This window comes from Tauraco erythrolophus, chromosome 5 (genome assembly GCF_009769465.1).
Source record: "Tauraco erythrolophus isolate bTauEry1 chromosome 5, bTauEry1.pri, whole genome shotgun sequence".
NCBI classification, from domain to species: Eukaryota; Metazoa; Chordata; class Aves; order Musophagiformes; family Musophagidae; genus Tauraco; species Tauraco erythrolophus.
In genome coordinates, this window is record NC_141469.1 from 61,344,828 (window position 1) to 61,364,216 (window position 19,389).

The following is a 19,389-nucleotide window of genomic DNA, read 5'->3' on the forward strand; positions in this document are numbered from 1 at the left end:
GTTGTTACTATGTTACTAGTCTTCTTCAAAAACTGCCTCCGTATTTGTTTGCCTTACTGACAAACTAATGGCAGTTGCTAATGAAAGTAATGATAATACCAGTGAAAGCTCGGTAAAGACTGAAAATAAACAACCCTCTTATAAAGGGCTGGTAGCTTATTCTTGTGTACTGATTTTAATGAGGTAAGTCTGGCTGTTGGAAGGAAAAACAAAAAGTTGCAGGGTATTGTAAAAAACCAGCAATATTCAAACCTTTAAAAAAAATATTGCCTAATGAGTGTTTTATTATTTTCTGAGAGAGTAAGATCTTATAACCAGAATTTTTAGTTGGAGTTCAATTTCTAAGTATTTGTGGTTTTTTAAAATTGCATGGTTCACTTTCTGCAATGTGGGTTAAAAGTTGCTTAAAAGTATTCGAAATGAACATACTGTTTTTTTAACGTGTCGTATTCTACAGAACTGCCGCATGGTGTTGACCCAGATGCCTCACAGTCAGGGCGCGTGCAGGCGGTGCCAGATCCTCACAGGCTGCAGGGGTTGTGTTGCAGAGGGCACCAGACTTCTCACGCTGCCAGCAGTCTCCTTTCCACCAGGTCCCTGTGTCTGTTAGCAATCGTTACAATCTTGTCCTTTATTTCCACTTTACAAATGTTTTTTCCGTACAAATGGTTTCCCTTTCCTTTCGGCTATGCATCTGGTCGTGCACAGTGCTCCTTGCTCGTATTTGTCACCACTGAACACTGTAGCTGCGGATGACCAAGAAAATAATACACAAATCTCATCTGATACAGATTGCGCTGCCTGATGTCTCCCAACATTTAATCAGATGTAAGCCTTTTGGCAGCAATAATCCAATCCTTACTGATTCTCCATCTATTTGTAATGCTAGCTGGAAGCTTCAGTAGGAGTCTTTGAATCAATTAAAGAATCCAGATGCAGCTGCACTTAAACAGCAAATGGTTTCCCACAAATTTCCTTGACTGCGGGGCAGCCTTTGACCTTTAATTTGCGGACTCATCTAGTGCGAGCTCCTGAATAGTGAATCGAGTCTATTGACAACAGGCTTGATTTTCATATTTTATTTTGCAATTATGGCTCGCTGTATTCTGAGAAACAGTCTGCAGGGATTTATGACTGCAAGTTGAAGACTACTGCTGTGGAACAATGGAAATTTCAAAGATCAGGCTGAAGTGCGTGAGAACAATGGTTTTTCTGTTACTATAATCTAGTTGTGAAATTGCTTCAAAAAAGGTCCTGGATATTCAGGGTCTGGCTAAGGTGCTACCAACTACTTTCTCAAAACTGCTTTCCATCATAGTCAGGAATAGTGTGTACTGACACCTTTTCCCATTTCTATGCACGTATGCCTGTGTGTCTAGATTGTATGAATTTCTCTCATGGCACTGCAACATTACTAGCTCTAATTGTATCCGATACTATGTCACCTACAGCAATGTCTTAATTGCCCAGGCTGATAGAAACCGTGGAGAACCAGACATCTAAGACGAGCTTCTAAAGCCAGCAGAGAGGGAAGTTGCTCTAGAAAGCAACTAGAGTGATTTTTCTGTCTCTCTGCTTCGCAGGGAAACCAGACTCAGATCAAAAAAGGGTGTTTTGATAAGTAATTCCCACTGAATGTATAAAAGTACTGATGTTTTATTAGGGAACACTGAGAACCATTCAGGAATGCAGGTACTTGAGGAATAAGCACCAGCCAAGGAGTGTGTTTCAGAACCTCAGTAGCAGCTAAACGTTTGACTGAAGGACCAGACATAAGTGCCTTTGTGCAGATCTATAATCTTGGATATTTTTTTCATCATTTTCTAAGAATATCTAACTAAAATGCTGTCTGAAAAATGCTGACTTGCGTAAAAACTGGGTTTCCCTTAAAATGTAAATTTTACAGTTAACTACCTCAGCTTAAACACTTGTACTCTTAAATAGGAGAGCAATGTTAAGTAAGATAAGCCTAGGAGGATTATCTAGCAGTTTACGCATCTTTCTTACCAAAAATGTTCCAGACAAAAGAAAAAAAATGTGATCTATAATAGAAGCGAAACTTATGTAGTCTTCTGTAGTCTTAAGCTTATCCTCATAGCAGATGTCTTTTTCTTCCATCTTAGCAAATTTTCTTTCAAATTTATCCTCTAACTTGTTTATTTTTCCTTACCTATTCCACTTTGTACATTCTTCCTCCCACCCCACCCCCTCATTTATTTGTTTTCTTTGCTTGATGTTACTCTGGTATTGAAAATGCCAGAATGAATAGAGATCACTTAAAGCCTTATGTAGTTCAGAACATTTTATTTATTTTATACTTTCATTCTTACTTGTTAAGTTTGTCTGATATGCTTTGTAAACTCTTTGGAACAGACTAATTCTAATCTCTCTGCAGTTCTCATGATGTTTTGGTTTAATTCAAATTAACTGCAGAGATCTTACTGCTTATTTAAAGTACAGTGAAATAAAAAATTATGCTCACTGTTACTATTTCACTTCTGTAAGGCATTATTTTGTTACTATATTGAATAGTAACGTCAACGTTTGCAACTGCAGACAGTCATTCAATTTTACTAGTGACAAATTGGTGCACATACGATAAAAATCAGGACTATTCTAGCATGATTGTAAAGGTGGATAAAAAAGTTGAATTTAATTCTTAACTACAGCTAGAATATTTAATTAGGATATTTTCCTTTTTTACTGGCATCAACTTGCAAAAAAACTAGTGCTGAAATAAATGAAAATTACAATAAAATATTGTGCAAGCGAAGTGTTTATATATACTTTTCTTTTGCAATATTTCCACTTGCTTGCACAGTGTTTCAACATTAGAATTGAACTACTTGATTTTTAATACATTTCAGTCAGTCAATAAATACAGTATATAAGCACATTAAAATGGAGGGGGTTTATAGACAGCATTTTCCTATTAAGAATTGTCAACAAAATCCTTGAAAATGAATGGGCTGACAACTATAATCAGAGCAGATGCGTAAAGTACCGTTATAGCACATTGCACCATCAATTATGTGTCGAGCATGCTGCCAAATATTAAGTGCTCTGACCTTTGTTTTTAATAATAGAGGCAGACACTGGGGACATGTGAAAGACAAATAATGTAATGCATGGAAAAATCTATTATGGATTCGATTTTGTTAATGGAAGTAGAGTGTATTTGGTACCCTGCCCCTCCCCTCCCCTTGTGAGCTATAATTTCTGAAAAACTGGACATAACACGTAGTGAAAAGCCACATTGTGAAAAATATACTTTGATAGAATAAAATATTACTAAGTTAAATAACTAATAGTGAGAGAGAGCTTGTCATCAAGTTTTACTACTTTCTTATATGTGTGTTTATCATTTCTCCTGTTCCTCAGGAAATAACATGGAATAAGCGAAATGGATTAAGCTTGTCTTTACTGTATTCATCATTCATTCTTGTATTTTAAGTTGTTATTTTGCTCAATATCATCTATCATCTTCTAGAGATTGGCTAGTCAAAGGTTTAGTCAATGTCTTTCTCCAGACCATAGCTTATAGTATTTTTAGGTAATCATGCAGGACAATATTGATTATATGTAAAAATGACAAAAACAGTAGAATGGCCAACCAAAGGACAGCAATAAACACTTATGAAAGGAGTGGGGGTGTTTAAAAAAAAAAAAAAAAGGCACAAAACCCAAGCCCGTAACTGACTTAAAACAGCAAAGAAAATAGAAAACGTGGAAAAGAGAAAACTCCTTTCTCTTCAGGCACTGATTTGCTGCTCCCTTCTCGATGTAGAACATAGATCCCAGAATGTCTTGCCAGTAAAATGTTAAGCAGTTGATCCAGGATTTAGCGTGGAGTGCACTGCAACTGATTTGTATGAAAATCAATAGATTGTTTGGCGGTTATCAAAGTTTACTTTGGTCCTAAAAGTTACAGAATTCTCTTACCAAAACATTTGTTAATGTTATATTCCCTTCAGACAATAAAAAAATTGTTTAGAATATTTTTTTTAAATTTAAGATTACATTTGGGGATAACTAGCTTGGTGACAGTAATTGCATCTACGAACAGTATTTCTTTCCAAATTCCACTAAACTAGGCTTGTATAAAAATAATGAAAAATTACAACTCTTCTGATTAGTAGTTCATTTTGTTAACGTTGCTTTCTTTGTGTCTTGAATTCTAAATAGCTGTTGAAGTCTGGATTTCCATTGCAAAACCATTTTGAGGTTTTAACTTTTTTCAGTGTCCTACACTAAAAGCCAATGCATAGTTCAGAAAGAGCAAAGAATTTGGAATAAAAGGTGGGGAGCAAGACAGTATGTTTTGTGAAATTAACCAAAATTTGGACAAATAAAAAATGTTACTGGACAATTATTATGTTTACAGAAGCAGTTGCATTCCTCTCTTAAAAATTTAGAAACTTTTTGACAATCATTATTGATCTGATCCTTTTACTCTATGCAGGACAGTCTTCTAATCAACTAGAACTTAAGATTTAGTTTCATGTTCATGTCAACAGTAAGGTTAGATTTGTACAAAATCAAATCACTCCACAAGCTCCTTTCACTTATGTTCCTTTAAACAGTTTGAAACAGATGAGACTAATTTGCTGCAGTTCAGAAATTCATGCTTTTCAGAGACCTGCAGTGAATATACTAGGAAGAGATCATTGATCTATGTGTCAAGGTAATATTGGAAACATACTGAAAAATCAACATCTATGCTGTTTGTTTTTTTTTTCTTCTGACTGGGCACTGCATGTGCTATATTTGGTGTACATGTATGGATTTCCTTCTCTGTTGCTGAATTGGAAGAGGGCAGAGAGCAAAAGCCCTCTAGTCATCCAAGCTGGTCTTCCACAGTGTATTTGTAAGTTTGAATTGAAGCCATTTTTATGAGCAAATGGCTTCATTAAACTAAGCACAAAATAATTCAGATGCAATAATGATGATTACTTTTTAAAAAAAGTAATTTTATATATCTGCTCCAGAAATTGTTTTCCTTTTGTTCATATTAAGTGAGCACTTCATGTCGTCGGCAGTATTCTCTGTCCTTCACGTGGCACTCTGGCCCATGGAATAGAATCATAGAATGGTTTGGGTTGGAAGGGACCTCAAAGATCATCTAGTTCCAACACCCCTGCCATGAGCAGGGAAACCCTCCACTACACCAGGTTGACCGAAGCCTCATCCAACCTGGCCTTGAACGCTTCCAGGGATGGAGTATCTACAACTTCTCTGGGCAACCTGTTCCAGTGCCTCACCATTCTCTGAGTGAAAAAATTCTTCCTTATCTCTAATCTAAATCTGCCCTCTTTCTGTTTAAATCCATTGCCCCTTGTCTATCGCTACACACCCTTGTAAAAAGTCCCTCTCCAGCTTTCCTGTAGGCCCCCTTTAGGTACTGGAAAGCTGCTATAAGATCACCGCGGAGCCTTCTCTTCCCCAGGCTGAACAGCCCCAACTCTCTCAGCCTGTCTTCATAGCAGAGGTGCTCCAGCCCTCGGATCATCTTTGTGGCCCTCCTTTGGACCTGCTTCAGCAGCTCCATGTCCTTCTTTATGTTGGGGACTTCAGAGCTGAATGCAGTATTCCAGGTGGGTCTCACGAGAGCAGAGTAGAGGGGCAGAATCACCTCCCTCGACTTGCTGGCCACACTTCTTTGATGCAGCCCAGGATACGATTTGCTTTCTGGGCCGCCAGTGCACATTGCCGGCTCACGTTGAGCTGCTTATCCACCAGCACTCCCAAGTCCTTTTCCTCAGGGCTGCTCCCAATCCATTCTCCGCCCAGCCTGTACTTGTACTTGGGATTGCTCTCACCCACGTGCAGGACCTTGCACTTGGCCTTATTGAACTTCATGAGGTTCTCACAGGCCCACTTCTCCAGCCTGTCAAGGTCCCTCTGGATGGCATCCCTTCCCTCCAGCGTGTCCACAACACCACACAACTTGGTGTCACCTGCAAACTTGCTGAGGGTGCACTTGATCCCACTGTCCATGTCTCCAACAAAGATGTTAAATAGCACTGGTCCCAGTACTGACCCCTCAGGAACACCACTCGTCACTGGCCTCCACTCAAAGAGTTGTGGTCAACGGTTCAATGTTCGAGTGCGACCATCCAGCCAATTCCTTATCCACCGAGTGGTCCATCCATCAAAACCATGTCTTTCCAGTTTAGAGACAACATCCAAGAAGAAATGCATTTGAAAACAATACTTCATTAAATTAGATACAATACTTTATTAAAGCCATTCATTTCTTCATGTTTTGACTTTTATTCATACATATTTTATTTGTGTATACCAAATTTGCTGTCCAGCTGGGAAGATGTGACTTGATTTCCTGACGAGAGAGGATTTCATTAACAAAGATTATTTCTAACAAATATAACCTCTGTCCTGCTCGTTACACTGTCTTCAACTAAGTAATTTTGAGTTTCAGTACTTATTTTTCTGATGATCTAGGCATATACCTTGAATATCTGAAACATCAGTAGCCGGTTTTGACTACAGTGGGCTGCACATGCTTTTAAGGGATTCGTCAAAGGTTGGTGGATTCTCTTTCCACGTCACCCCCATGATCTGCTGGTACCTCCTAGGGTCAGCTACTAGATGATTAAACAGTTTCCATTCCTGTGCCTTTTACCTAAAGGACTGGCATCCAGCCTTGTGAGATGGATGTACGCTCCGCTTCCTTGCCGTGCCCTCACGTGCCACACATGTTCCCATCCGGCGGCAGGAAGGCATCTGTGCCACTGGCATTTTCCGCGCTGGTTCAGCCACCTGCTTCCCGTTACTCAAGGGGCACGTGCTGCTGTGGTCTCAGGAGACAGCCTGGCAGGAATGAGGCTACTCAAGCCCTGCTCTTACCATCTCTTGAGAGGGATGAGAGCAAGCAGATAGTGGCTGAATTAGGTGTTTATTCAGCTTGGATTTCTGTCTGTGACCCACGGATTGAGAACCAGGGTAGCATCCTGTGAGGAGAACAGGGTAGTGAGATGCTCTGTGTTGCCAATGAATTTGCAGGCAAAGGCTCAAGGTGCTGCTTGCTGGGTGGCTTGGGTCAGGGATGGCCTTCCCTGTGGAGGCAAGGAAAGAGATGAAGTCCTGAATGAGCGCGTTTCTGAGACCGATAGCTTGATTGTTAAACCTCCCAGGACAAAGCAGTCTGATAATGTGGTTAGCAAGGCTTCGGTGAAAACTGTTGTGGTTTTTTGTTGTTTTTTTTTTTTCTTAATAACACCTTGATGTACCAAATGACTTTGAAATCTGCTGCATTAGCTTGGCTTCCATAGTTGCAGAAATGAGTTCCTTCAATCAGCCTTACTAGAGTGTTTCTCCTGGATTTGGTACTCGATAAGGCAGTGGATGCGGCGGTGCTGGCTGGTTTGGATCCTTTTAGTCATTTGTGAGACAAGGAGCAGGTTTAGTTCAGGTCAACTGGTTCAGAACTGGTCATTTTACTTATATAGTATTCAAAAATCACTTAAATGAAAGAATTGGTTTTTTGTTAATAGTGGAGTTCGATAAAGAATCTTGAATCTCAGTTGCTGTAATTTCGTATTTCCGGTTTTAGACACACATTTTACACCGTTACAGCCTTGCTGTTCTTGGACCAGGGCAAAAGTTTTGTAGTAACCTGTACAGAGTCTGCAGCCAGTTGCCAGCCACTTTTTGCAGTGTACCTCGTGATATTTCGTGTCTCACACTGCCATCTAAGGGCCATGTAGGCTGAGAAGGTGGCTAAAGGTTCTTCAGGGCTTTTCTTTCTCCTTACCGTCCTTCCCTTTGGGAAGCCAGCAATTTATGGATGAGAGAGGGTGGGTAGGAGATAATAGCAGTCCTTTGATGCAATATGTTTTTTCATCTAAGAGGACAGAGGAATCTTCCAGATGAGTGAGAAATTAGAATGTAAATCTGAGTCGTAGTCTTTTAGGAAAATGCCATTGTATTGAGTTTTCATAAAAGCCAGCAAATAAGAAAGGGTGATTACAGGACTTGAGGCTACTCTTGAAACAACAAGTTAAGGAGTGGAGTGCTTGGAGTCCTGAAGCACTCCACTCCTGAAGAGCTGAAGCTCTTAGCAGTGAGGGAGTGTGCAGCTGAGATTCTTAAAGGTATCAGTGTCCTTGACTTCTACTGATGTAAGGATTATTCCTTTATAATACAATTTGCTTGTTAAGATTTTCCCTAAAAGGTACAAAATCACATGAATTATTTTCTTCTTTTTTTCTGATTTCGCTGGTTTTGCATTTCTGAGTGTTTTTGTTTTCCTGAACTTATGGGAAAAGGAGCAAAAATGTAGTTACTTTAAGGGTATGTCATCTTAAATAACATGAACGTGGTTTAAATATTTTGAGGCTTAAGCATTCAAAATTTTATCATGCAAACTTTTCTTCATAGGATAAAAATGAAATTTTTCTTTCTTTAATCTGCAGCCTATTTGTATAGGCTTAATTCTAGTGCTCCTTTCTGACACAGATGTTTTGAATGACAAGTATGATAAAGAATTAGTGGCACAAGCAGAACATTTCAGTATTTGTCAATATAGTACCGTTGGCATTGACTGACGAAAGTAGTTTTTGTAATGAGGACCCCTTTGAGCACAACTTTATTTTACAATGTATGAGTTGTTTTTTAGTCTAATTTCCAGCAAACCTTGTGTAATAGATAAAGTAATTGATCTTGCATGTTACTTTGACAGGCTCATGCAAGCAAAGACCTGGAAGAGCAGTTGCGGTCTGTGTCGAGCGTGGATGAACTCATGACAGTACTTTATCCAGAATACTGGAAAATGTTCAAATGTCAATTGAGGAAAGGAGGTTGGCAACACAACAGGGAACACTCCAGCTTTGACACAAGATCAGATGATTCACTGAAATTTGCTGCGGCACACTATAACGCAGAGATCCTGAAAAGTAAGTACAGGACACAAAACACATTCTAACACACAATAAATTAAAATCCAAAGGCTTGTCAGTTGTGTCAAAAATATTTTAAAGGCTAAGTGTCATCGCTAAACTACCCTCAGCACTTTGATCTGATGTAATGGCTATAATATAAAATCTTTGACAGTCATCCTTCCATAATGAAATAAATTGCTCCACAGACGTATTTTTGGTACATCAATTGTCAGAAAGGTATAGACTGCTTTCACAGCTCAGTAGGTATAGGAAGTTAAGTTTTTGTATTCAGGTATAAGGAATCCTTCTTTGTAGAGGCTGTAACAATTCTGCAGAAAGCAAAGAGAGCACTAATAGTTGGATTCATTGAACTGTTTCTGCTCATTTTCTGCAATTACGTGACAGCTGGTAGTGTTTTCTTCTCTTACGTGTTACTGCTTTAGGAGACCAAATAATTCACTTGTAGCTGTTTCCTGTTACAAGAGGGAAGTTGTCATGATGTTATGCTCAAACCACAAAAACACAGCTTTCAAACAAATATGTCAATACCCCTTAGTGTTTCAGATGGCCTGGATAAAAATATACGTAGCTTACAGTTTAAGCAAGTGCTTGCTCACAGAGAAACACAGGATTTATAGCAGGAGACATATTTTTTGACATGATATTGGGAATTATGTACCTTAATGGAGACTTTAAGGTAGTCACTGGGTGAAATTTTCATTTTTCCTGAAGAGCCTAACAAACACTGGCTCCAAGAGAGAATAAAGGAGCCTATACTGCTACAGGTCTCATGGCTGTTTAGTGTAAGGTTGTATTTGGCAAAAAGCTGTATAACACGATGTAAAACGTTTGCCCAAAGTTGTGTGGATAATCTAGGCACAAATATCACCCTTCAGATTAAATCATATGGTATATATAATTGCTAAATAATAACCATTTGCTTTAAATTATACTCTTGTAGTTAACAAAGTAAACGTGTTCAAATGAATTTCACATGAAGTGTGTAGGCATCAAATTTAATGTTTTTAATATATAATATCTAAGTGGACTACTGTGTGGGACCAGTTAATTTGCGGAGATGTGCAGTACTTCTTTAGACTTCACTCGAGGTGAGACTCACCTCAGGCGTAAAAGAAAGGACGCGTACAGCTTTAGCTGTGACTGCCTTAAGATCTGCCCAGCCTTGTTAGGCTCACTCTCAGCTCTGCTGTGACTTTTCTTCTGCTCCGTGATAACATGTCACATCCCCATGAAGAAGAAAAATTAGCTAGAAGTCAACACAGAGAGATGTGTATGTCACTGAATAAAGGGTGTGACTCTAGCCATGCATATTCTGGTTCTAAACTTTAAAAAAAAAAAATCCTACTAATTTACTGCAGGAGAGTGTTGTTTTTAAACAGTTATTTTATAACACATGAAATTCCCTATAACTTGGCAGGTATTGATACTGAATGGAGAAAAACTCAGTGCATGCCACGTGAAGTGTGTGTGGATGTGGGAAAAGAGTTTGGAGCAACTACAAACACCTTCTTTAAACCTCCATGTGTATCCATCTACAGATGTGGAGGTTGCTGCAATAGTGAAGGACTCCAGTGTATGAATATCAGCACAAATTACATCAGCAAGACAGTAAGTTCTCACTCTTATTACAGTCCAAGTACTCCTTGCAAATCCATTTATGATCATGCATGTTTTAAACCTTCTTATAACTATTATGAAGAAGGAAAAAAATAATTTCTAGAATACATAGGAAAAACAGCTGAAGAGACTACTGCCTGGAAGAAAATGTTTAACACTCTTTTCCCTCAAATATATATATATTTTTTTTAAGAGAAAAAAATAAATAAATTATGATGTCCGATTCTCAGTTTTGAGATTATCCATGAAACTTAATTCTATCCTTTTTTTTTTTTTTTTTCCACATCTACCATTTGCCTGCTGTATGAGGCAAGCACTGTGGCAAACTAGCTTATAATTTTATTTGGGAAGACTGTTTTAGTACATGTGCAGACAAGATACATGTTGCAAATAAAGCCTTTTAGGAACTGAACTTTACTGTATTAAGAGGTATTAGTATAATGTACCTGTTTGTTTTGTTTTAATGCATCTTCCTCAGGTGTGTTTGTGGGTTTTATTCTTGAAGTTCAGGGCTAGTGATCAGGTAGGAGCGTACAGAGATTATGCATTGAGCCTGTGAGCTGCCTTTAAAGCAAAAGCATGCATACATTATTCTATTTTAAGTAACAGTAATAATTATCACATTATATTACAACAACATTTCCCTTAAAAATAATGCAAAAATAGTTATGCTTCAAAATGTTTGCTAGGGTATTTTGCTTTCATTACAGTATTTGGTAGGTTTTTTGTTGGTTGTGGACTTTTTCACTTTTTACCCCATCTTTCTGATACTTTGAAGAAAACTGATTTTACTGTAAATCTTGCTTCCGTTTTCAACTAGATTCATCTAGTTGAAGATGCAGTACATACTTGTACACAACTGCAAAGCTAACTATAAAATCGTAGCCTGTGGAAGTGTCGTTCCTTTATCATGAAACTTCTTAGTACTCTGAGTGTTCTTGAGAGGGGATTAGGAAAAGGAGACATAAAGAAAACAACCTATTTAAAAAAAAATACCTTTTCTGTCCTCATTTCTCACCAGATCTGTCTGTCTGAAATGGTATATTCCACCAAGAATTTTTATTCCTAAGGGTGAGTTAGTGGTAGACATCCACAAAGCACAGGAATAATGTAACTCAAATAGCTTAGATGAGGAAAACTACACCACTCGTTTTGTTCAAGCCCATCATTATTCCCACAAACAGCTGTCCTAATTCCAGTTGCTTGAAAGATGCAAATACAATTTTGTCGTGGGTTAGGCTGCTCCAGCAACTGGACCCACACACACACAGCCGGTCACTCACCCTCCCCCACCCCCAGGAATGAGGGAGAGAATTAAAGGAGAAATGGGAAACTCGTGGGTTGAGATAAGAACAATTTAATACAGATGAGTAATACACAGGGTAGATGCTCACCACCCCCTCTTATCCGCAGCCTGTCTTGTCCCGAAGCTGCAATCCCAGACGAACGCGAGGCCCCGAAATAGAGAGGGGCAGAGAGTGAGAGAGAGAGTACTCCGAGAGTGGGAGTACTGGGAGAAAGAGGAAAAAAAACCAAACAATAGAGCAAGAGCGCAGCAAGCGCAAAAGAGCAGAAGCAGCAAAAGAGCCAAAGCGCAAAAGCCCTTCTGTCCGGCTGACCCTCACCTTTATACTGGGCGTGACGCTGCATGATATGGAATATTAATTGGTCAGTTTGGCCCTCAGTCTTAAGTTCCACCACAAATCACAAGGGGAATCGTGTCCCCCTTGTCCCAGCTATGCTCCCCCCTTATCCCGCCATGTTTCTGCACTCCGGCACACTGAAAAGTCCTTGGAGTCTCAAACATGAACTTGCTATCAGCATTCTTCTCAGAGCGAGCCTCTGAGTAAAACCAAAACACGGAGCTCTTCTAGCTGCTAAAAAGAAGAGCTAACCCTGTCCCAGCTAAAACCAGGACAAATTTTCATGTTATAAACCAAGAAATAGGACTTTTTCAAATGTATTCATAAAGTTTAGCTTACTTGCATAAAGGATGATCTAGTTACAGAGAGGGTTGTTGCATTTAGCACAGATGTTCTAGTCTTTTAGCACCATGTCAGTTTGGGGTAAATAATCCCTTTCTATTCATCTTTCTTACTATTGAGTAAAGTAATTGTTTTTTGCCTAACAGGAAATGTTTAGACTAGTACTGAGTTTCTTTTTGAGTTCTTGATGTCATTGGTGATGATATGATATAGGAGTATTTAAAGATTGAGAGACACTGAAATGGAAAATGTTAAAGGACTTGTCAGAAAGAAGAAAGAGGCAATAGCATTGTTTTGTTTTCTTACCTATTCTGTAAAAGCAAGCAATTTAATCTCTGAGTTTTCTATCTTGCTTCTGCTTTCCAGTTTTATCTGGTCCTTGACAGAATGCAGTTTTAAAAAAACCCTTAAAAAGAAGAGAGCTATAGCTATATCTCTTCATCTGTCATCATCTCAAATCTTTTTAAAGTTATGTGACCACAGCTTACCCTATATCAGATGAGAATTAGGAAGAAAAAAGTATTGGATTCAAGACCCTTCTGTGGAATTCAGGTACCCTACACACCTATTTTCACTACTGTTTTCCTTTTATTTCCTGAATGAAATGAGAACAAATGGTTAGTAACCAGACATCTTTTGTTTTTTCGTAAGTCACCATTTTTGTAGCTTTATTTTTGGTGCATAAACTCCAAAAGATAAGCTTCATACTGTTCACCCTGCAGAAAAAATGCTTAATGAAAAATTAACTTTTCAGCTGGAGGTCTTGGTGTGAGGGCAAGCTCTAGTATTGGTTCCAGACATTAAAATCTAAAGAAAGTTGATATCAGCTTTCATCAAAATTAATTAAGAAGAAAAGAGCTAAGCATAGAAATTATTTTTATGGGGAGCAAATCGTTGATTGCCAGGAGAATGGACTAGGTCAGATGTTCCCAGATTGGCTTGTGGAACACAGTGGTGGTCCACAGAGAGGTCAATAGTTCTTCAGTTCAGGCTATGCTCCTCCTTTCTAGCTATTTAACTTTACTAAGGGAAAAACAAAAAAGTATTCTACTTTGCTTTTAATAAATTTTTTTCTTCAAAAACTGTTTCTGTAGTTGCTAAGGGGTGTTTATACAATCATGATTGGGATATGAGACAATTTCTTAATTAAGATGTGGTACAAGGTCTATTAAAACATTTGAGGAACGCCTTATCTAATTTGTAAAATGCAGTAGATGTTTTTCTTCTTCTTCATCCGTGACACTGCAATAGATCAACTTTGTAAGTGGTGGCTTGTAATAAAGGTCTATGGGGAAGGTGGTTGATCACTTTTTGGTTTTGTGTTGTGGTTCTGCTGTTTTTTTCTCTAATGTGTTATTAATCAAATAGCTGTTCTTGTCTTTCCATGGGACAAGTAATTCAACAGCAGTTACAAAAATTGGAACTGCCTGGTGCAGCAACAGCCTGTCCCTCAGCTGTACCTTTTTTATGCCCCACCTATGGGTACTTGCTTCTAGGTTGAAAGGAAGCAGTGAGCAGATGTCAAAGAGCCATCTCATTCCATTCTTCCTCTTGGCTGGCATGATTGCATCTCCCTTATGAGGAAAGGCTGAGGGAGCTGGGTCTCTTTAGCTTGGAGAAGAGGAGACTGAGGGGGGACCTCATTAATGTTTATATATATGTAAAGGGTGACTGTCATGAGGATGGAGCCAGGCTCTTCTCACTGGATTCCAATTGATAGGACAAGGAGAAATGGATGTAAGCAGGAACATAGGAGGTTCCACTTAAACATGAGGAAGAGCTTCTTCGCAGTAAGAGTAACAGAACACTGGAACAGGCTGCCCAGAGAGGTTGTGGAGTCTCCTTCTCTGGAGATGTTCAAAACCCGCCTGGACGTGTTCTTGTGTGATCTGATCTAGATGGTCCTGCTCCGGCAGGGGGATTGGACTAGATGATCCTTTGAGGTCCCTTCCAATCCCTAACTTTCTGTGAATCTGTGATTCTGTGATGGATGGTTTTTTGGCTTCTTTCAGATCATTTGATGTAAAGGTCCTAAATCTTTTTGTTTCATGGTTACAGTAATAGTCCCTCAAGGGAGAACATCTTTCTAAGCAGTTTGAAATTAGATTTAGAGAAGCTTTTCTCACAGGAAACAAGCTAACAGCTTGAAATTGTTTGCCATATTTGAGATGTACATGGTGTTCCTTTACACAATTTGGAGATGCATATGTCACAAGAATTTTCAGTCATTTTGAACTTTACCATTTACGCTTTTTCCCATGCATTTTTCTGTGTTAGACTGATGATTGTAATGATTTGTAGGTACTATTAATAGTGGGAGATATATCACTATAAATTCCAAATGTTTTTTTTTTGTTAAAATTTCTGGGGAAAAACATTACTAAATATAAAAAGATAGAATAAGGAACCCAAGCATATTAAACAGATAGGAAATGTATTGTATCAGATAAGTTACCAGTTGTTGTATCACACATAAGCCTTGAAAATACTGTTTTTTAAAAAAAGTTAGATAGTAAAATAAATAATGATGATGTACCATTTTTCAAATACCTTATTTTCATTCTTTCCAGCATAGAGATGTTTAGAGTTTTGAAATCAAAGAGTCTTATATCCTGAGCTTGAAAATCTCTCTAGGCACTTTGTGCTCTGTAACACTGGTTATATTTGGCCAGCCTTACTGAAACTTTAAGAAGTGCAAAGATCACAAGTGACGGAAACTGAGTCAGTCAATTTAAGGGAAACTTTCCAAAATGAACCACAGTCCATCAGAAGAACATAGAATCATAGAATCGTTAGGGCTGGAAGGGACCTTCAAAGGTCATCTAGTCCAACCCCCCTGCAACAAACAGGGACATCTCCAACTAGATCAGGTTGCTCAGGGCCTCATCCAACCGGGCCTTGAACGTCTCCAGGGATGGAGCATCCACCACCTCTCTGGGCAACCTGTTCCAGTGTTCTACAACTCTCATGGTAAAAAATTTTTTCCTAATATCCAACCTGAATCTACCTCCCTCTATTTTAAAACCATTACCCCTTGTCCTATCACAACTGGCCCTCCTGAACAGCCTCTCCCCATCTTTCTTGTAGGCCCCCTTGAGGTACTGGAAGACCGCTATAAGGTCACCCCGGAGCCTCCTCTTCTCCAGGCTGAACAGCCCCAACTCTTTCAGCCTGTCCTCACAGGAAAGGTGCTCCAGCCCTCTTATCATCTTCGTGGCCCTCCTCTGGACCCTCTCCAACTGGTCCATGTCCTTCTTATGTTGGGGACTCCAGAACTGGACGCAATACTCCAAGTGAGGTCTCACGAGGGCAGAGTAGAGGGGGAGAATCACCTCCCTTGACCTGCTGGCCACGCTCCTCTTGATGCAGCCCAGGATACGGTTGGCCTTCTGGGCCGCAAGAGCACATTGCCGGCTCATATTGAGCTTCTCGTCCACCAGTACTCCCAAGTCCTTCTCCTCAGGGCTGCTCTCGATCCATTCTCCGCCCAGTCTGTATTTGTGCCTGGGATTGCCATGACCCAGATGTAGGACCTTGCACTTGGCCTGGTTAAAGTTCATGAGGCTGGTACGGGCCCACCTCTCCAGCCTGTCGAGGTCCCTCTGGATGGCATCCCTCCCTTCCAGCGTGTCGACGGCACCACACAGCTTGGTGTCATCGGCGAACTTGCTGAGGGTGCACTCCATGCCACTGTCCACGTTACTGACAAAGATGTTGAAGAGGGCCGGGCCCAACACGGACCCCTGAGGGACGCCACTCGTGACCGGTCTCCACATGGACATCGAGCCGTTGACCACTACTCTCTGAGTACGGCCATTGAGCCAATTCCTTATCCACCGAGTGGTCCATCCATCAAACCCATGCCTCTCTAGTTTAGAGAGAAGAATGTCGTGTGGGACAGTGTCAAAAGCTTTGCACAAGTCCAGGTAGATGACATCCGTTGGTCGACCCTTGTCCACCGATGCTGTCACCCCATCATAAAAGGCCACCAAGTTGGTCAGGCACGATCTGCCTTTGGTGAAGCATATTGGCTGTCACCCACCACCTCCTTGCTCTCCATGTGCCTTAGCATGGTTCCCAGGAGAATCTGCTCCATGACCTTGCCAGGCACAGAGGTGAGGCTGACCAGCCTGTAGTTGCCCGGGTTCTCCTTGTTCCCCTTTTTAAAAATGGGGGTTATGTTCCCTCTCTTCCAGTCATCGGGGACCTCGCCAGACCGCCACGACTTCTCAAATACAATGGCCAGTGGCTTGGCAACTTCATCCGCCAGTTCCTTCAGGACCCGCGGATGGATCTCATCAGGTCCCATGGACTTGTGCACCTTCAAGTTCCTCAGATGTTCCCGAACCTGCTCTTCAAGTACAGTGGGCGGTGGTTCATCCTCACAGTCCCTGCTAGTTCTTTCCACAGCTTGGGTGGTAAGACAAGAGGCTTTATCAGTGAAGACTGAGGCAAAAAATTCATTGAGTACCTCAGCCTTCTCTATGTCGCGGGTGACCAGAGCACCAGTATCCTTCCGGAGGGGGCCTACATTCTCCTTGGACTTCCTTTTGTCCCCTACATACCTATAGAAGCATTTCTTATTGCTTTTTATATCCCTTGCCAAATTCAATTCCTTCAGGGCTTTAGCCTTCCTCACCTGATCCCTGGTCACTCGCACAGCTTCATAGTATAGTTAATGTAACATAATAATAATAACATAGTATAGTTAATGTAAATCTGGGGGAAAAAAATCATGAATAAATCCTATATTTGAAGAGTATCTAGAATGATAAGCTTCCCTCATCCTGATATGAAAATAAGAGTTTTGATTATATTTCAGAAGTCAGTGATCATAATAATGTTATGTGTGCTGATACAATGGGTATTGGTGCTGAATAAATTAATTTAGTCACTGAAGCAAAGAAAGGCTTTGTATGGAAATCAACAGATTTTCTGGAAAGTATGGCATGAAAGCCTTCTAGTCAAAAGTAGGAGCTACTAATGCAGTGAATCAAAAATACATGCCTTACTAAGTATCAGTGAGGAGGAATGTATGGGAATTTTCTTTTTATGGGAATTCTGATAGCGCTTTTGGTCAAGAATTCAGAGATTCCTGTCTGCTGTTAGATGGTTATTTTTTTGAAAAGGTTAAAATCATGCTGAACTCTAGGTTGTGGACCGGACTTTGGTCCCACCCTTGTTTCTGTTCTCCACTCCAGCTCTATAAATGGCTGAAGGAAGAACGCTGCCAGTGTGGAAACTGAAAAGAACCTACTACAGGGTGGTCTGTGCGACCACGCAGCTCTGGCCTGGAAGCTGTTGCAAGGATGGCTGAAAAACTAACAAGGTTGGGAGGAAGAGGGACTGCTGCACCTGGCATCACAGTAATTGCAGGTTGCAGAGTGCCAAAGGCCAAGTCTGGTTGGGTAGAGCTATTTAGAGACACTTTCACCTGGTGTCCTCTTGCTGTGCTTCTCACCTGAGAAGTACAGTACAGAGTATATGCACCGATCTTCAAGGATTTAAAAAATTGACATATAGAAGAATGAAAATCCAGGAAAAAAAAATGTAGTTGCACACATGATTGTAAAAGTGATCTAATTGTTCACTTTTGTATTAGTCTGAAAAATTCTTTAATTATATACCTGTCTGTACCGAGAGGCAGAAAAAACAAACACAAGAAGCTGACTTGTGGGTCTGTAGGATATGCTGCCTTCTAACTTTAGCTGCGCAGTGGAACAAACGTTAAGTATTAAGCCTAAAATACATCTTATTACAGATTGTGTAGTGCAAATATATGAAGGAAAATGACCTTCCTTCATTTTTGAAGATGAACATTTCAAGTTTGTTTAGGTTGAAAGACAGGTACAAAGTCATATCAGTAATGGTCAGTGGGGCAGAAAATACATATCCTTAACAAAAAATTAAAAAAAAATGTCCTGCAACCAAAACTTTTTTAAAAAAAATCCATATAATACCAATGACTGTCATGGTTTTAGCACAGAATTTCTATTTAAGCCATTTACTGTCCAAGACTCTTGAATTTTTTCATTACACAGAAAAATGGGGAAAAAGCGTTTATAGTCACACATAGCCTTATTCAATGGTAAAAAACTCTGGTTTAAGCAGCCTAATATTAAGATTATCTAACATAATCGTTTATAAACTCTATTGTCATGCTCAGCTTAACTGCTGTGCTTTAACAATAAGGTGTTGAAATTTTCTCTGTCAGATAGCTGACTTGATTTATTGGGTTTACTTTTTAGGTTTTTGCTTTAAAATTTCAGCAAAAGTGATGGTTCTGCTTTTATTAGACCAGAGTGAGAGAGAAGTGTATATGGCTTTATTGTTAAAACAAAAATTGAGATTTTTTTTTTCCTCTCTGAAAAATATTTTCATGTTCCCTTATTTTATGTAAAGGATATTATGCTTTTTTGTTTGTATTAGGAATGTGTGTTTTGCTATCTTTGAGACAGTCTGCATACTTTTAAGTGTTAAAAAAAAAGGCCTAGGAAGCAAATGGAATTGTTGAGAGACTTGGATTTATATGTCACTAGAACACTTTTTAACTTGGAGCTGAACAAAAATCTGATGTAATTTCAGATCTAGGCACTTAAATCCCATCTTCTAGGGACAGCCTGTCATTGATATGACACCTTTATCATGCTGGGAAGGAAGGAGTCTGATCCAAAAGTAGCTGGGACAAGATGTACATGTGCCAGAATGCTAGGAATTATGCTAAGAGGCCCCAAAAGAGGGAAGGGAAATCAAGCTTCGTGGGCTGGCTGGCTGAAAGGTAAACTTTGATTGGGCTGAAATGAAGTGAGGTTGGCATGGAGAGTCATCATATGGGGTGAAGACTTAAGGAGACAAGGGCTGAGCAC

General features: G+C 39.7%; 1 protein-coding gene across 1 annotated transcript in view; it reads left to right on the top strand.

Annotated features, from left to right (window-relative positions):
* Positions 1-19,389, top strand: part of VEGFC (vascular endothelial growth factor C) — an 83,677-nt gene that overhangs the window by 49,877 nt on the left and 14,411 nt on the right. The window contains exons 2-3 of the mRNA XM_086611932.1: positions 8,702-8,915; positions 10,339-10,529. Of these exons, the coding sequence (XP_086468058.1) occupies positions 8,702-8,915; positions 10,339-10,529 (405 nt within the window). The remainder of the gene's footprint in view (positions 1-8,701; positions 8,916-10,338; positions 10,530-19,389) is intronic.